Source organism: Diplotaxodon limnothrissa, linkage group LG10 (genome assembly GCF_057381915.1).
Source record: "Diplotaxodon limnothrissa isolate DT_005_m linkage group LG10, D_limnothrissa_male_GT1.1, whole genome shotgun sequence".
Taxonomy (NCBI): Eukaryota; Metazoa; Chordata; class Actinopteri; order Cichliformes; family Cichlidae; genus Diplotaxodon; species Diplotaxodon limnothrissa.
In genome coordinates this window covers 3,924,657-3,944,655 of record NC_140605.1, presented here as the reverse complement: position 1 = coordinate 3,944,655, position 19,999 = coordinate 3,924,657, and the positions used below count along the sequence as shown (strand labels likewise).

Here is a 19,999-nt window from a genome sequence, read left to right as displayed (position 1 = left end):
TTTGTTTGTTAGTTCATTGTTGTCAGTATTCATGAATCCAGGTGATTTGAAGGAAGACTGCAGGCCACTCAGTAGCAAGTGAGCTTTTTTGACAGTCCACAGGAGAAGCAATAAGCTGCTGTTATGAAATATCTCCCACTGCTCAGTTGTGTGTCTGTGTTGCGTTAGGTGACATGAGGCACTGTTTGATGTTTAGCGCTCTGCACCTGCTTAGTTTGATCCCATTGTAGGCATTGATAATAGCAACACTACATGGAGCCAGTATTGAAATGTGAAACTGATAAAAAGTTACACGATGAATTTCTCATAAGCACCTTGTGTCTGCCATTTAGTTTGACTCCTTGAAAACAACGATTCATTCACCCCTGAAGTCTTATCTGTTTATTTATCAATGGTGTAATGTTATTGTATTTCTAATTTTATGAATTTGACTGTTATTGACAAAAGCACGTTGTAATTTATTGTAAGTTGTCATAATTACATTTAAATTTTAACTGCATGTGTCTCGATGAGGTTTGTCTTCAAGTCCACGTAAGTAAGCATGATGGTATGACTTATTGGGGTTATACACTTACCTGTTCTGTGTTTAACAGATGCATTTTAAGTTTGTGCACCCAAAAAACATGGAAAGTGAGGTTAAAAAATATTTTTCTCTTAAAAGAAAGAAAAATCAGTACATAATATATAATTTAATATAATATAATAACATGTCATGCAGGTCGGACCTCAATTAAAGCCTAAAAAATTCACTATCTGAGATTTTAAGCAGAGCAAGATGAGTTGCTGTTGCTGGGGAGCAACTGATAACACCTCTTATTGTAGAGAAAAGTCACTGATAGCATTAAATGGTATGTGAAGAGGAATGTCAGCGTATTTTGTTTCCTTTTTTCTTTGTTGATTGATTAGAGGGAAGGTTTGTTTTACGCTATTGTTCTTTTTTTATTAAACATAGAAAAGAATGGATGATCCACTCACTGAAGAACGACAATGTCCTTATTTATTGAACCTGTGAAACATGGGGGGGGTTAAATCACCTGCGATAGGTCACATGACCAAGACCAGTGACACTAATATCCAGTGTAAACCACGTCTTATACAAGACAAAGAGTTGACAAATAATCGTCAAGTAATACATATTACCTTGGCATGGGTCAGTTAAAGATGGTGTTGACTTTGAAGACGAAAATGTTTAAATAAAAACACTTTATAAAAGACTTTCTACAACCCAGGATTCAGTAGCTTGTAGAACCATATATAGCAGCCTGAAGCAGCTGACTTTATCAGTCTTTGTTGTGGTTGTGGTTTTAGCCCACTCTTCTTTAAAGTGTTGCCTAAGTTCACTGATGCTTGCAGGCATTTGTGCCGCAGTATTTCAACAGGGTTGAGGTCTAGACTTTGACTGAGCTTTGGTTCTTTTCCTTGCTGCTGTGTTTGGGATCATTGTGCTGTTGCATGATCCAATTTGGGCCAAGCTTCAGCTGTATTACAGAGAGCCTCACATTAGACTGCAGAGTTCATCATTACTGACTGTTACCCAAGGTACCCAGGTCCTGGGACTGTAAAACAAACCCAAATGAGCAGATGTTCGTGATGTGCTGCGATTAACTTTAGCCAAACATGAAGATTTTTTTTCTCAAGCAGTCCACACCACAAACAACAGTAAAAATCGCATCTAAACTTCACAGCATCAGGAGACTCACAAAAAAATCATAGAAGTATTCATTCTGTGCATCAGATGTTTTCCTGATTGTTTACAACTTGTTAACTGCACTTATGCACAGGGGCTGCTGCTTGCTGTATCCTGCAGTTATGGCAGGTGTATCAGATGAAACTAGGTGCACGCTTCATTGGCTTTGCAAGTGATGGTGCAGAAAAAGGTGTAAAAAGGCCAACCTTTATCTGACTCATTTTCCTCACTGCATCATTCACAAGTTACAACCTGCGATTCAAGACGGTGCAGAACACGTGAGTCAATGCGAGTCACTTCTGACTGATGACTGCGATACTGGCATGAGTTGTTAAGGATATCCTGAACTTTCCTGTTGGTAAGTTCTGCTTTTTTTGCTGCTGTTAGCCAGCAACGGTGAAACTTCCTTTGAAGTGGATCAAACGTGGGAAAGAATAACTCCCCAGGAAGAAGCATCTGGCAGGACTAGGCTCAGGGAGGGGACTCCATCTGCAGCGAGGGGTTTGGGGCGAGAAAAGACAGGAGAGATAAACACGTAAAAATGATCAAGCTGTTCAGAGGGAAAGTTTGATTTTTAGGACACTTGAGTACAACATTAGCCCACTGGCTTAATGTTAGCTTATAACCAGCTGTTGTTGTTTAGCTGACTTGTTGTCAGCTGTCTTCAACTGCTGATAATAAGTGATAATTGTGATGTCGAGAATAAAACCATAGCCATATTTATTGACGTTTTCATGTCTTAGAGCCCTGACTCCAGGAAGAGGATGATGTTTTATCCAGATCACGCTCTGTCTTTCCTTCACGTTTTCACTTCTTTGGTGAAGGGACTCTTTTTTTCAGATAATAAAGGTATGGTTCGTCATATCTTAAATGTTAAAATTTGCTTCCACAGCATGCAAACGTGTGCAATTTCTTACTGGCCATATGTTCAGTATTTAGCCACATACAAAAAATATGATCAAAGTATTCAAAATGGGAGAGCAACATGGCCACAAATCAGCACCTGCTCCTATGTATTTATAATGAATGAACATATGTCTATATGAAAATGTTTCGAAACATATAGCCATGACTGAACGGCACCATCTACTAAGTTGGACAGCACATGCAACTCCACATTGTATGCACAGCAACCTTGTGCAGCGCAACATTCAGTCTGGTTGGTGTCTTGTATTGTCAAGCTCTTGAATTGTTCAGATCCGCTATAACACGCATGCACTCAAGGAAAACTGCCCAAGGATACTTCAAAATGCAAACTGGAATACCCAAAGATTGATGCACCGACCTTCCAATTAGTAGACAACCTGCTGAACTGACCGTATACATGCATGAGGCTGTTTTGAGATGACTTCCAAGCTGCTATTAGCAATACTTAAATACTGTTGTTGGGATTTGATAGTGGATTGTTTACTTTATTTATTTGAATATTTTACACTAAAGGAAATGTGTTTATCTTGTTACTGTATATCTTTATTTTTCTGACTTGTAACTGTCCTAAACACTGGACTCCTGTTGAGAGTTACATTATTGCTGCAACAAAATCTTACTTGCGATGATCCAAGGCAAGGGTTCTCATTGTGTAGCCTGCAGGCAAGGAACCACAGTAATGTTTCGTGCAGTCTGTGAGTGCCACGAGAACAGTGTGCAAAATTGTACATTTTATCCATAGCTCAACAACAGCCTCAAATATTTAATGCACATCCATTTGATGTGAGAAGTTTTAATTAATAGGTGAAACGTGCACATTTAAGCTGATTTGTTTCTCACATCTGTAACCAGATAAACATAAAAAAGACAGAAGAATAAATCATATCTTCTTGTGTGTCTATGTGAGTGATATTATGAAATGACAAAAGTGGAAATAATATTTTCAAAGCAAATACAGAATGCCTGAGATTTTCATAGAATTATTTTCCAGGTCAGTAATAAGGACAAATCTACCATAAGCTGGTAGGTATTGGTACATAGAAAATTGCCAGAAATGAGCAAATAAGTGTTTAATCCTCAAAATTCCCCAGTGGAAACTGTACTTGGTGTTTCACACCCTGTTTGAATTCTACTAAAATCATGTGGTATTCAGCAGGCCCTAAAATTCTAATAAAACCTCAGACATAACAAGACATAATATATATCACTCATTATTCATTTGTCAAGAACTAAAGCAGAACAAAGAAGCATTTGGAAGTGCATCCTTGCTACTTTTATAAGAAGAAGAGAGTAAATAACACCTAAGTGCTGTTAATCAGATACACTTGATTAATCTTCATCAATAATCTTAGTTGCTGCCCATCAGTTTGGCAAGGGTTACATGGACAATTCGAAGTCCATCATTATTATTAAGATTATTCACAAGTGAAAATTATTTAAGAGAGTTGCCAATCTTCCCAGGACTGGACGTCTCATCAAATTCACCGCAGGGTCGTCCCATGGAGTCCTCAGTTACTATAATAACCCCCCAGTTAGCATTCTTATATGTTAGCTTAAAACCTGTCTGTCTTGCCTGGAATTATTTCAGAGCTTAGAGGCAAAATCCACATCTGTGTGTGTGTGTGTGTGTGTGTGTGTGTGTGTGTGTGTGTGTGTGTGTGTGTGTGTGTGTGTGAGAGCATCTCCCTAAACCAACCTGCACAGAAGGAGCATATGGTGACAACTTTGTATGTGCAGTGAAGGTCAGGAGGCTCCTCCTGGTGGCTGAAGAGTATGTTGGAGGGCAGTTATAACTGTGTTCTCTGGGTGTGACGCGCTGAGAGCAGTTGGGTTGTCTGAACAGATTTGTCTGATGTCCACTCGCAGCTGTTCCAGGAGTGCCGGAGACACTGCCCTGTGAAATGGTGAAACACAGATTCTATCATTTTGGAAATAGAAAAAAACCCTGTTGTTTTATTTTCTAATGTTTCTAATTAAACCCACGGTTTTGTAGGCAGAGGACAGTTACAGGCACCATCATTTACAGTAATGTTTGGAATGATGTCATCAGGGGGCGTTGCTCTTGAAACACTGGCAGCTTAGCCCAGCCCTGTAATTGTTTGGATTTTCACTTGATAAAAATACCTTTTTAAAGATGTTTAGTATATTTGATAGTAAAATCAGGTCAAACTGTCTCACAGCTCCTGCTTTTACTGTGTTATAATTAAACTTTGTCATCTCTGTCTTATCTGTTCTCCTCTTCTTCCCCTTTCCTGCTCTCCTGGTGTCTCATCAGTCTGCTGCACTCTTAATCAGAGCTGCACTCTCCTCCTGTTCTCTCTCCTGTCCTGGTTGTAAAAAGAAAGCATCACCCTGAGCCAACCTATGCAAATCTCACATACTTTAAATCTGAAAGGAAAACAGTAAGTACTTTAATACTCACTCTCAATACTTAGAGAGAACAAAATGCACAGTGGAATATTATCAGTCATGGATTAGCCTCCCCAGCTTCCAATACTCACAGCTCCTTCATTGCTGACCATTTTGAGTCAGAATAAATGAATATTAAGACAATTAGGCTGCATAACACTGTATCCACACAAGTGTTTTATAATTACAAATACGTGCCATAAGTATGATACATGCGATTAGCAAAGAACCATTTTCATGGTCTTAGAGGACGCACGTTATGTATAATACATAACAGTAATATTACAGCTGAATCTGATGTTTTCACAGTGATTGGCTGAATATGCTCCATGGATGCATATTTCCATGAATGATATAGTTCGGTTTTCTCCCATAACATTAACGTGGTGTGGCTTGCTGCAGTACAATTCTAATTCTAATTGCATTTTTGTTGTAACCCACACCTAATTTGTTTTTATTTTGTTATCCTCCTTCATTCACTTTATTTTGCTGTCTCTGTTTTTCTGATGGGGACGTTACTTTGCAACCTAACATCCAGAGATATTAATGAAGGAAACGCTCTTTTCAATTCACACATCTTTTCATTCCAAATCCAAGACCTTAACTGGTGAAAAGGGCAAATTTAACCCTTCCACTAATATATTTTATAATTGCTTGATTATTTCTATTCATTTTTTTCATTAATGTGCTGAATTTAAATGTTGCTGCTGGACTTAGAGTATTGTCTTTTTTCCCTTAGGGCATCTTTGTATGTAAAAGCAGAGAATGTGAGTCCTGTAGCTCAGATAAATGTCTCCATTTCACAACACAGTTTACTGTTGCTGAACTTTCAACAGTGGCAACAACATTCACACATCTGGAACTTCTAGTACTGAACATGTGAATTATTTTGATCGATTATTTAGATAGATACTTACACTAATATTGGCCCAAGAAACATCCCAAATAGACCAAATCTGATGATGCCATAGCCCCGACACTACATACTGCCCTCTCGCACCTGGAGAAGAGAGACACATATGTGAGAAGGCTGTTTGTAGATTAGAGCTCAGCATTCAATACCATCGTTCCCTTGAAGGAAACTGCAGGATCTAGGACTGAGCAGCTCTCTCTGCAGCTGGATCCTCAACTTCCTGTCTGACAGACACCAAGTGGTCAGACTGGGCAGCATCACCTCATCCCCCTTCATAATGAACACTGGTGCTCCACAGTGGTGTGCACTGAGCCCTCTCCTGTACTCACTCTACACCTATGACTGCACGGCAACTAGCAACTCCAACATCATTGTGAAGTTTGCAGACGACACTACAGTGGTGGGTCTTATCACCAAAGGTGATGAGACGGCTCACAGAGAGGAGGTCAGCACCCTGACGCACTGGTGCCAAGAGAACCATCTCACTCTCAACGTCATAAAGACAAAGGAGTTGATAGTGGACTTCCGGAGGTGTAGAGAAGCACGTACCTCCATCACCATCAACGGTGCTGCTGTGGAGAGAGTGAGCAGCTTCCGTTTCCTAGGTGTATGTACATCTGGTGGAGGATCTCACATGGTCAGTTCAAACATCAAAACAGTGAAGTGACTCTTTCTCAGGAGACTGAAGAGATTCGCCATGAGCCCCCGCATCCTCAGGACCTTCTACCGCGGTGCCATTGACAGGATCCTCACTGGATGCATCACCGCGTGGTGTGGCAACAGCACCGCTTACAACCGCAAAGCTCTCCAGCAAGTGCTGCGGTGTGCTGAAAGGATAATTGGAGGTGAGCTGTCCTCCCTCCAGGACATCTTCAGGAAGCTGTGCAAGGATGATCAAAGACTCCACCCACCCCAGTCATAAACTGTTCAAACTACCTCCATCTGCCTGATGGAGGTACTGCAATATCTGGGCCCAAACTAGGAGACTGAGGGACAGCTTCTTCCATCAGGCCACCAGACTGCTGAACAGTGACACTTCATAGGCACCTCACTCTCACTTACCGGAACTTCAACACTATGCCTATTTTACATATATGTATATATGCGCAGACCAATGACTGTTTTCTACAGTAATTGGTGCAGATACACACACACACACACACACACACACACACACACACACACACACACACACACACACACACACACACACACACACACATATAAATATTTGTCATATATATTAGTAATGTGCATACATCCTTAAAGTTGTACATGTATTTATTCTTATAATTCTCACATTCCTGCCCTTATATTCGCTTGAAGCTTGTACACAAGAATCTCACTCTCATGTGCTGTACCAGTGTACCATTAATGTGACGTGACAATAAAAGTGATTTGATTTGCCAGGAGGGGCCACTGGTGGGTAGGCAGCAAATTTGGGGGGTTGACCAGTGCCCCCTTGTATAATAGAATATCTATTTGATGGAGACAATCAGACAGATAAAATTCTTCTTCTCTTTCTGGTCTTGCTCTTGTTCAATCACCATTATTTCATCATATTAAATATGTGCTGGAAGCAAGAAGTGATGTGAAATTACAACTTTTTAGGCTCAAGTTTCTAAATGTTCTGTTTTTCACTGTTTTTTGATTGTAGATTAAAACTAAATTAAAGCGTTTTTCATACAATCATTGGTTCTAAAACATGAACAAAGGGATCAACTCCACCTCCTGTCATGACATTAATAATTGACAGGCAAAAGTGACCAATAGGAACATGCTAAGCGCGAGCCACTTTCTTGTTGCATTCAAAGGTCATCATGGGAAAAAGAAGCTTCATAGCACATTAGTCGAAACGACATTTTTTTTTAATGTCGAACGGACATTCACAGAGAGAAAAATGTTTAGTCATTCGAATCATCGTCTCACATGCAGAATAAAATATGACTTTTTTTTATGGGAAAAGGAAGTCTCCGGTCTTACACCGTGGAAGTCTAGAGTGGTTTATTGAAAATAGAGCCGTTGCTGATGGTTATGGAAATACCATCCCGTTTTTTCCCACGTATCTGGAATGCAGCAATAGGCCGGCACAGGGGACAGGACAACATGGCTGCTTCTGCGGGCCGATACTACGGAGAAGGTGGCAGAGCAACGAAAAGACAGAAAACTGAAGACGGAGGAATGACAACGGTAAGTGTTTCCTTCTGACTCCGGTAGTTGGTGTTTTAGTATGCTTAAATGGGCCAGTTTTGTTTATCTAAGAAACAAATATACTTTATAGCAAAAGTAGTGCTTGTCTCACCGCTAGCTAAAATTAAGTAGCTAACTAGCGAGCCAAACCAAACAAGCCAATGGTATGGTCAGATTTCGTTTAAGCAACAGTAATTGCATGTTTATTGTGTAATATGAAATAGCTGTTTAATGACACGCAATTTCACTGTGTGTACAGATAGAAGACACGTTTTAGTTTCAGTGTTGCAAAAAAACTCTGTTGCAGTTTAATGTCAGTTTCTAACACAAATCCCCAGTGCAGTTATTGTTAAAGGGCTGATTGACACAGATTGGCTGTTTTTGTGTTGTTTATGTCTCAGCAAACATTATCTTGCGTTTCCTTTTTCTTTCTTTTTTTTAAATGAAAAAAAATAGGAGAGCTACGATGACCCTCACAAACCGCTCCCCTCCCCGGTGGTGCATATCAGGGGTTTGGTGGACGGTGTCATGGAGGCTGACCTGGTGGAAGCCCTGCAAGAGTTTGGCACCATCAGGTAAAAGCTGAACACACTTAAAATGAAGCTTCTCTATCGTGTTTGTCGCATTCAGTGGACTGAGATTGGTGCACATGTCTGATGTCAACCATACACTCCCGTATGTTCCACAGAATATTAACAACTAACAAAAAAAAGGTATTGAGCTGATTTAAATGTTGGTTCTTGTTAATTTCATATTCCCTAACTCAATTTATAACACTAGTTTAGGTTTGATAAGTTATAGGCAAAGTAAGTTTGCTTGTAACTAAATTCAAGTTGTGTAGTTTTAAAATTAATAGGCTGATTGTGCCTTTATTCATTAAACATGGTTCAGTGTGGGAACTATAAATCTTTCTCTTGCTTAATGTCTAGTTTTGTGGTTATGATGCCCAAGAAGCGGCAGGCCCTGGTGGAGTATGAGGACATGAACGGCTCCTGCAATGCTGTTACTTATGCAGCAGAGAACCAGGTTTACATTGCAGGTCACCCTGCCTTCATCAACTACTCAACTAGTCAGAAGATTTCCAGACCAGGAGACTCGGATGACACTCGGAGCGTCAACAATGTTCTGCTGCTCACAATTATAAACCCCATCTATCCCATTACCACGGTAATGTAAAAACATCTTCTTATAATTTATTATTGTATATTCCCACAGATCATTCAGTGAATTCATTGTTAGATATCAGGTATCTGATAATGCTAGTCAGATAATCCATTGAAAATCCCCAAAAGTTGATTCTGTTCATCTGGACGCAGCGTTTTCAGTGGGAGAAACGTTTGGTCACTCATCCAAGTGACTTCTTCAGTCTCAGCTGACTGCAGGTTTCCCCAATCTTATAAACACTACATTTGCATAATGACTGAAACTATCACCAATGAAGAAACAATGGGCTGGGAGGTCAGTTCCTTGATTATTAATATACAAATTCTCATGACCATTGATCAGCAACCACTGATCAAGCTCATTGAATAACAACCACTGATCAATGGCCATGAGTCCCATTCACAGAGAGTTGGGGAATCGCTGCAATCACAGCTTTGTAAGATGGCGAAAGATGTACCGTTAGGCCCCCTCCTCGATTCAGAGATCGTCTTTCCCATTTCATGTAAATGGCCTCTTTGACTCAAACCAGCGTTCCTCCCTGTCCAGGATGTTACATCCTCATCATTGAAAGAGTGTCCACTGGCCTGTAGGTGTAAGTAGACTGCAGAGTCCTGGCCTGACGAGGTGGCTCTTCTGTGTTGTGCCATCCGCTTCAAAGGAGATTGTTTGGTTTCCCTGATGTATAAATCATGGCAATCGTCTTGGTATTTAACAGCGTACACTATGTTACTATATTTGTGTTCGGGGACCTGATCCTTGGGGTGGACTAATTTTTTTGGCGCAGCGTGTTTTGGGGTTTGAAAGCCATGGAGATGCGGTGTTTAGAAAAAATGCATTTCAGCTGTTCTGATACTCCTGACACATATGGGATCACTACAGGTTTTTGCTTAGGTAACTGTTGTCCTTCTCTCCTGGATCAGCTGGAGCCGAAATCATTGAAAATGTTACAAGAAGCACACAGTGGAAAAGTCCAAATTCATGACCTGAAGTAATGGAAATCAGGGCTGTAAAATTATAAAAATATTTCTTTATTTATTAACTTCCGAGTCTGTAATCAGTGGCACCTAGAGTAAATGCAGTTAACCTTGCATTAATGTAATGTTTCTGCTCTAGATGTTGCCTCATAGTCGCTGCTGACCAGTCTACAGCTGTATATGGTAGCTGTGCTGGTTAGTTTCCTTGCCTGTATCCTACAGACCCAATCAGAACTTCACATGATTCCATCTTAAAGAATGTTAACTATCCCCAGCTTAGTGAAAACAAACATCAGAAAGAGATATGTGAAATAGTTATATTAACGTTCCTGAAATGTATTTCCAATTCTATTATTTTATATGATTCCAGCTGCTCTAATGAAAGTACTTGTTGTGCTGTGATCTATTCCTATTCCTCATTAAATACTGAGATATATGTCGTATGTTCTTATCCACCCTAAAAATACCTGTATGAGTTTTGTCTCATACATCTGGTCCTGCTTCACTGTTTATCTTTGCTGGTCTCTACAATACTCGTCACTACTATCATCAGTATCTTTTCCCCTTTGATGTCGTTTAAAAAATCTAGTTTTTGACTTTGGGTAAGAGCTTTCAAAGCACTGTGTGTTTGTGTTTTAAAGGTGAAATGTATGTTGTCACATAAAGTATTCTCACGATAGTGATGTATCAATCTGTGTGTGTAACCCTACAGGATGTACTCTACACTATTTGTAACAACTGTGGCCCTGTACAGAGGATTGTCATCTTCAGAAAAAACGGTGTTCAGGCCATGGTCGAATATCCTTTTAGATCATGTTTTTTTTTACTACTCCCACTCAGAAACATCAGTATGTTTCTACATGAGCATTTAAACCTTTATGCAGTCAGACCTCCCCTTAACTCACTGCTTCCACATTTGATTCGGTCCAAAGTGCCCAGAGGGCTAAAGCCTCTCTTAACGGGGCAGACATCTACTCTGGCTGTTGCACCCTAAAGATTGAATATGCCAAGGTAAGTGTCTAACCACCCTTTGTAGCTCGACTATTAATATCAGGTGCTTGTGAGAAGAAAATCATTTTCATCTTGCCATCCTTTCTATAGCCAGCGCGACTCAATGTCTTCAAGAATGACCAGGACACATGGGACTACACAAATCCCAACCTGAGTGGCCAAGGTAACGTGTAGCCCCTGCCTGTCCCTCCCTCTTTTTTTTTTCTTTCTCTTTTCCTCTCATGGCATTGTATGGGATGGTTAGGGTTCTCTGCCTCCAGGGGTATTGCCTTTGATCACAGACGAATGGTTTCTTTGACCATGCAGCTCAGCCCTGTCAGAGGCAGTATTCCTGCGATGCCTTCACAGTCTTCGTGCATTTTCTCGCCACACAGCAGGCACAATGTAAGGGCATGAGGAGCAACCTCCAGGGCAGCTGACATAAATTATAGGTTCGTGCATGTGAAAAGCCCATCGCACTAATCACAGCAGCATAAGCAGGCACACCATTCTTCACATAGGTTCACATTCCCTGTAGAGCATGTCACAGCTGCACAATCTCACATCTCTGCCAACTGTAATCCAGTGAACACAGCAGAGGCTGTTACACCAGTTAACCTTAAAAACATAGTGGAGATTTTGTCAGAATTAAATCAGGCTTCCTGCTTTCCAACTGAGTGTCCTTGTTGGACCTGTAGAAGGCATGTGATGATGGGTTTCAAATGTTGGCCAGACTTTGCAGGCTGGAAGGTTGTTGGGTGTTAGCATTGACAGCAGAGACAGTATGTGTCATATAGGGCTGTGCGATATGACCAAAATCTCATATCCTGATATAAAACATTTATCGTGGCGACAACAGTATTTATCACAAAAATATTACATTTTCTGTCAATTCTGTGAATCTCGCTCAACTCGACTTGCGTGAAGTGTTTTCAGCTCGGCGTCGTGTACCTGGAGTCGAGTGTTACATAAGTTGAAACAGACGCAATTTTTCTTTGAGTATTTATTACACGGCGTGCTGCAGGGAAAAGCCTGTTCTAAGGTTTGTTTTTTTAGCACCTGACGGCTCTTTTTAGCTTCTCATCCGTAAACACTCTGCATCTTTCACGTGATTCACTGTATTTTGAAAAATCTCAACAGGATCTTGAGCTTTATTGTGAAAGGTTTATGTAGAAAATAAGCAAGCAGACGGCAGAGCCATGCGATGGTTTTACCGTTGTTGTTGCTAACGACAACGCATAAAAACAGTCGCATGTCCGTCCGTAGTGTAGAGAAAGAGAGAACTTTAAGAAGTTCTACTGTGACCATCAAAACGATGAAAAGATATTGCCATAAACAGTTTATTTTGTGACACCACGAAACAAACGATAGCGTAAAATGAAACGATAGACGTTTTCATATCGTGATATCGAACAGTCCTAGTGTCATAGTGTGAGACTTAATTTTTTAATTAATTTTCGATGAATGGTTTTCACACGTGTCAAGTATATGATCACTTTTAACAAAAAAAACAAAGTGAAAGTTAACAATATGGAAAGTGATGTGAGCTTAAAGATGGGTTAAATGCAGATTTCATGTGTTATAATCTTGGTGGAACCCAAGTAATTAGCATTTCATGAAATAAATTAAATAGTAAAGCTCCAAAGTTCAGTGTTCCTAATGTGTTTTGCGTACCTTGAGTATTGACGATATGTTAGGACCAGCTCTAGCAAAATTGGTGTAGAATGAAAATGGCTACCTTTTTGGGTAATTATATAAGATTTTTATGCTTAAACATGAGTGTTGCTGCACTGCCAAGTCTGTGACCAGTTTAATACTCTTGGCTGTTCAGATGTCACGGTAGCTGGAAAAAGACAATTCACCTTGATCACAAAGACCCTACTGCTGCTGTTTGTTCATTTGTTGTTGTTTTTTGTTTGTTTTTTTAAAACCTGATCACAGGCACATGCTTTACTTTGGTGCAGTTGTCTGATGGAGAATTTATATTTTTCACTAGACACTGTAAAAGGTGTAGTTACTTGTCTGACACACAGCCGGAACCACAACATGTACATTGCAAGTTTCATACAGGTTTTTGACATCATGTCCTCATAAGAAAGTTTTTGATATTGCATAGCTTGCACTGCCTTACGACCTAGAGGTACTCCTTGTGTCCTCACGGTGCAGAATCATACAGGCTTACCTCAACCTCTAAGCAGACACAACGGCTTCTACAGCATAACAGCAACCACAACTAATGTAAATCTGCTTTATGGCATACTGTACGTCGGACACAGTGGGGCATCAAATACCGGAACACAACCTCAACTCGGTACTTCCTTATTCCAAGCTCATCACCACCACCTGACATGGGAATCCATTTCATTTTTGATGGTGGGCAGTAGCCACCATTTTCAGATTGAGGGACAGAAATACTCGAAGGCCATGCGAACAGACACCCCGCATATCCACTACAGACTGATGTTGTAGATTGATAAGCATCTACTACCATCACTTTACCACTACAGTACATGCCATCTGCAGAGCTCCGAGGAGTCCCCACTTTGACACAACACATTGATGATGAGGGTGGGGGTCAGCTGTGTGGCCATAGCGACCACACCTCCCAACTGTTGGGATGTGCTTACCCTAACACAACCACAGGAAGCAACAAAGGAGTTTTCAGACACACTCAGCCTGACCAGGGAACAGATGACACCACATATGGGGGCGGTATACAAAAAAGAGGCCATGCTAATACTCCTCATCTCTACCTTCCTGTGCCGAACACCACATGACAACACAGCGATCCGAATATCCAAGGCAACATACAGCTGAACTGCTATGACAGCACATCATATTTCTAGTGACTTATTGTCAAGCTTTGCAAGTGGCTGACAGCTATTAAACCAAATAAACGACATCAAGTGAGTGCCATTTTTACACAAGAAGAAATATCCATGGGGGGTCCATGAAGACACAAGCATCAGACACCTATCAAGCATACAAGCACAGAGGCAAACAGATTACAGATCTTTCCCAAAGCTTTCTGCATTTATGGACTCTGGTGTTCTGTTTTTTTTTTGTTTTTTTTGTTTGTTTTTTTCCCCCTGTACCTTCCTTCCCATTTCCCTTCTCCTCTTTGTGCTATTCTTGTGTTGTTTCTGCATTGTTTTCATTTTTCCTTTTTTTTTTTTTTTTTTTTTTTTTGCACTGGACCATAGTGATGCCTTTAACGCCTCCCGTGTGATGCAGGTTTGGCTCAGTGTGTCTGTGGACTGACAGCCCACTCAATCGGTGCATATGTCCTGCTTTATGGTCAGAGCACGGTAAGCTGGAAATGAGCCTCTAATAGCACAATTTCCAAAAACAGAGCGGCAGCAAGTCAAAACCCAACATGGACGCATGGAAGTACTTTTCTCTCTGGTGGTGGAGATGCAAGGAAGGAAGGAAGGAAAGAAGAAAGAAAAGACAAGAAGAGGGAGAATGAGTTGAGGCTGGAGTCAGAGATTGGCGAGTAGCATCCTTGCTGAAGACTGCCCCCTTTCTTCTCACTGTGTCCCATGCTCCATGTATGGTGCTGTAAGTACTGAAATAAATGAATAATCTAACTTCATGGTTAACAGTTCAAAAGTATTGTGGGGAGAAATCGCGTACTGTTGATTTAAATTGGGAGATGGAGATGTCTTTTATGTAATAGTCACGTAATTCATTTTAAAGAGTACAATTATAGGTTGCTGCAGTACAACACATGAACCGAGCAGTTGTAAAGAATATTTGATCTTGACCTGTGTGTGTAGAGTTGTTTTTTGGATGAGAGATTAAAAGTTTTCACAAAACTTCACAAAGTCCAGTCAATTTCAAAGCATTTTAGACTGTAGTATGAGATAAAAATTTCAAATGTGAGTCACAAGGCAGATCTTTAACTTCTTTTTTTTATATATGTGAAATTTGGTTATCATGCATAATGACACAACAACATGGGAGATGGTTTGTAAGGATGTAATGGAACCAAGTTTTTCTTTTCTTTCTTTTTTTAAATCAAATAGAGAGAGAGAGATATTGATGCTTATATTTTTGGAAAATAAGACTTGACATCTGGTGACTCCTTCCAGATTTCTCAACTCGCATTGCTAGTTTTAATATTTCTGTCAGGCCAATGTAGCTGTCCAACATGGCCAACACTGTGATTGTGAAACTGTCCATGACACTAGGATTATGGGTGTGCTTGAGTGCCGTGCCAGATGTTCTGATGTTTAGGTTTAAATGCACCATTGAAAGCATTTTACATAGAGGTTCCACATGAAGACCTTCATTTGCAGCCTGTAAATAAACAAACAGGTGGCGGAAATGATTGTTTACCACGGATGATGTGCACATAGTGACAAAATTATTACTGAGAACTTGATGGTTTAGATAAGTGATTGCATAGGGAGTAAAGAAGTTCTACCCTAACCTTACAGAGAAGGTGCCTGCTAAACAGATACTGGTTTAAGAGTTTAATTTACTGAGTTTTGGTGAACTGAGCTGAAGGAAAGCCTTCTTTGAACAAAAATAAATCTGTTCGTACTTTTTGTTGAAGTTAAATCAGCCGACGTCGCTGGTTTAATTTTTCACCATGTTATTAGTTTCAGTGCTTGATGTTTTTTCACTCATGTTATATCTGTGTCCTGGCTTGTAATAAATGTATACTGATATTCAAATAGTTTTCAATAAAACAGCAGGTGCTGCTCTTAGCACATTGCGTATTTTACTCTTTGATTTTCTGTTTTAATGTCTCTATTCGAAACAACTGAGCATGTGATGAAATGTGTTTATACAGTGTTGCCAGATTGCTACTTTTTTTCATGATGTTTTATTGGATTTGACGTGTGTCATGTGTACCTGCACAGATGCTGATGGTGAAGGCAATTGGAACAATTCACAAGGTGTGTGCGCTTGTAGTAGAATGGCAGATGTAAGACTTTAAAATTTGAACGCTATCTTTCAAAGTCACTGTGGAAAAAGAAAATCTCCATTATGTCACCTGTAAAACCTGCTGACTGTTTGAACACTTTTTAAAGATTTCAGGCCCTTCAGTTGCATGCCATTCACAAACATGTCCCTTAGCATGTTGTAGCCCATGCAAGGTACCTTTGAGACACGTGGTAAAGAAGCTGTTTGATGGGCAACTTTTTTTTTTTTTTAATCTATTATAGATCCCAATGCCAATCCTAACAAACGGCAGAGGCAGCCTGCTCTTCTGGGCGATCACCCACCTGATTATGGTAAACATCGCATAATCAAATTAGTGTGACATGTAGAAAAACGGACACTGCTCAAAATCTGTTACAATTATGTTTGTTTTTTTTGTTTTGCTTGTTTGTTTTGGGGTTTTTTCCCCATCTTAAGGTGGACCACAGGGAGGTTATCATGGCTACAACGATGACAGCTATGGCCCCCCTCCTCCCCATCGCATGGGGCCAGGCATGGGTGGGCGTGGTCGGGGTAACCAGCGCTACGGTCCTGGATATGGACCGCCACCGCCCGAGTACGGTCCTCACGCTGACTCTCCAGTTCTTATGGTATATGGCCTGGAGCCCTCTAAGATCAATGCTGACAAGGTCTTCAACATCTTTTGCCTGTATGGCAATGTAGAGAGGGTAAGTGAAAGCTGACTGAAGCATCAAGTCATTGTTTTGCTGTTAGACCCCATAAGTGAAGGACATTTATAATATTTTGCCATCTTTCCAACAACTGAAAGGGGCGCAAAGAAGATTTGCAGACACGTGAAAGCTTAGCACGCGATACTAACTTGTCAGCCATTTTGGTCGTGTACTAATGTTGAAACATTTTTTGAATATGATCACTTGAGAACAAGGCGATGCAGAATTTTGAAACTGATATATAAACTGATATATCCTTCTAGCTGTATCTGCTAGGAGGCCGAGGGGTAGCACTGAATGCCGCCAGTGTTTTGTTTTGTTTTTTCCACTGAGGGCCAAATTCCAGTTTCCTCAGATGATCTTTTTTGGATAAAGCTTTCATTTCTCTGATGGTAGGTAACACCTTACCTGCTAAGAGGGACAGATCGCTTGTTATCCAAAGCCAGCCAGCTGGCTAGTCTTTTTGTGCTTGATTGCTAACATTGCTAACAATAACAAAAAAAAAAAAGCCTGTTGGTTGTTGATGTTAGTGGGCTCCATTTCTGAGCTACTATGTGATGGTGTAGCTTACTGTTGATGCTGGAAGTGGGAGAAAGACAAGTCCATCCTTCAGACAATCTGAAGGTCTTTTTTGTTTGTCCCATTGCAAGGAGGTGTCGGCACAAAAGTCATCATAAAAAGTTCATGTTTAAATACTGTGTGTACTGCTGGGTAATATTGTTTTAGTCTATTTTTCTTTCAGGTCAAGTTCATGAAGAGTAAACCTGGAGCAGCAATGGTGGAGATGGGAGACTGTTACTCTGTGGACAGGGCCATTACTCATCTGAACAATAACTTCCTTTTTGGACAGAAACTCAATGTTTGGTAAGAACAGAAACAATTTAGAAACATCAGCACAGACTTTTAGAGATAAATTTCTCCCTTAAAAATAAACAACAGATGCAAGACCTCTGGCCTTATTTCTTTCAGTGTGTCCAAGCAACAGGCTATAGTGCCGGGACAGTGCTACCAGTTAGAGGACAACACAAGCAGCTTTAAAGATTTCCATGGATCACGCAACAACCGCTTCACCTCACCAGAGCAGGCGGCTAAAAACCGAATCCAGCATCCGAGCAACGTCTTACACTTCTTTAATGCACAACCCGACATCTCTGCTGAGATCTTTAATCAGGTAAAAAAAAAAAAAAGCAACAAAGGTTGCTATCTGTGATGGCCAAAAGCATCCATCCAGTGTTGCCAACTTAGCGAGTTTTCAGACCCCTTAGCGACTTTTTTCTAAAAAGCGACTAGCGACAAATCTAGTGACTTTTTCTGGTGTTATTGGAGACTTATGACGACTTTTTCACATGAAAGCACGTATCACTCTTACTCTCAACAAGCAGCGGGTGCTGCCGTGGGCAACTCGCCCATGTGAAAATGCTCACAAGCGGCAGGCAGGTAGTCCTCACGCAGCAGTCGCCCCGAGCTGATGTCAGAGCAGGAGATATTCCCCTATAAAAATGTTCTTTTACTGTTACTTTTTGTGGATCAAAAGGTTTAAAACTAGTTAAAAAGACACACACACCAAAACAGTAACTCCACCAGAGTGCCTATTTCGGGTCACTTTTGCAGGTCCAAAATCCGGATAAAGGAGGAGGGTTGGAATTATTTTTTTAGGGTTTTTTTTTTTAACTCACTCTGTCTCTTCCACAATGTTATTTCTCTCTCCTACAGCGTCTGTTATAATTACATCGGTAGGACCAATTATGCAAAGATGTCATTTAGCGACTTATAGGACAGCCAATAGCGATTTTCCTTGCTGAGGAGTTGGCAACACTGCATCCATCTCACATTTTCACTGAAACGTGTTTCTGTGCTCAGGTCTGTGATGAACTTGGAATCAAGAGGCCCACAAGTGTGAAACTTTTCACTGGAAAGAGTGAGTAATATGTTGTAAATGGTCTGTATTTGTATAGCGCTTTACTTGGTCCTAAGTACCCCAAAGCGCTTTACACTATACACAATCATCCACCCATTCACACACACATTCACACACTGGTGATAGCAAGCTACAGTGTAGCCACAGCCGCCCTGGGGCGCACTGACTAAGGCGACACTGGCGCCACCGGGCCCTCTGACCACCACCAGTAGGTGAAGTGTCTTGCCCAAGGACACAACGACCGAGACTGTCGGAACCGGGGCTCGAACCAGCAACCTTCCGATTACAAGACGAACTCCCAACTCTTGAGCCACGATCGCCCCACACTTGTTGTCACTAAAGTTATTATCTCATTATTTGGTTGTGCTGTTGTGTACTAACGGCTTTTTAATACAGAAGTGTTATTCAGCATGGTAATGTCATGTGATTTGACAGGTGAGCGCAGTTCATCTGGCCTGCTTGAGTGGGAATCCATCAATGATGCCATGGAAGCACTAGCTATGATGAACCATTATCAGATGAAAAACCCTAGTAAGTATTTAACATGTAGATCAACAAGCCAACGTGGTTCTTGGTATGTTGTACATTTGAACCCTTAATGACATTTTCTACATTTTATGATGAAAGTTTTCTTCTGGCTTCTATATTCTAGGTGGGCCTTACCCTTATACACTGAAGCTGTGTTTCTCGACTACACACCATGCCAACTAAATCTTCCTTGAAACCATTTGTAATGTTTTCTGTCTTTGGATAGAGTATACTGCAGCTCTGTTTCACGTACCATTAAAGCTGTGTTGACAATAATTAGGATTAACGTGCTTTAGAAAATGTTACTTAAATTATAATTTTTTAAAATAATTTATTTTACTTTTACCATGTTCTTCAACTTGTTGTTTATTTTGTATGTTCACAACACTACGTTTGATCGCCCGCCACCTTCTGTCTTTTGGTTATTAAATAAAGCCAACAGTAACCATAATGTTGCTAATAATTTAACCAGTGTCACATAATCAGAGATTGTGTTGTATTATTTCTTCAAATCCATTCTTGAAAATAAAATGCATTCTCTCAAATCAGTTTTATTCATATTGCTCCAGTTCAAACTTACAGTGTAAAGCACCTTGAGATGACTCTAAGTCAAATACCCTACAATATTATAGAGAAAACTACAACAATCAGACTATTTCTTGTAGCAAAGCACTT

At 40.4% G+C, this 19,999-nt stretch overlaps 1 protein-coding gene across 1 annotated transcript; it reads left to right on the top strand.

Moving 5' to 3' along the window:
• The first annotated feature begins 7,964 nt into the window (after positions 1 to 7,964).
• Positions 7,965 to 19,571, top strand: hnrnpl (heterogeneous nuclear ribonucleoprotein L). Its single transcript, XM_085364280.1, has 14 exons — positions 7,965 to 8,126; positions 8,583 to 8,701; positions 9,056 to 9,293; positions 10,977 to 11,064; positions 11,181 to 11,275; positions 11,366 to 11,438; positions 16,126 to 16,161; positions 16,432 to 16,500; positions 16,625 to 16,875; positions 17,621 to 17,742; positions 17,848 to 18,049; positions 18,739 to 18,796; positions 19,232 to 19,327; positions 19,449 to 19,571. The coding sequence occupies exons 1-14, from the start codon at positions 7,965 to 7,967 to the stop codon at positions 19,505 to 19,507; spliced, it is 1,668 nt and encodes a 555-aa protein (XP_085220406.1). The 3' UTR covers positions 19,508 to 19,571.
• The last annotated feature ends 428 nt before the right edge of the window (positions 19,572 to 19,999 follow it).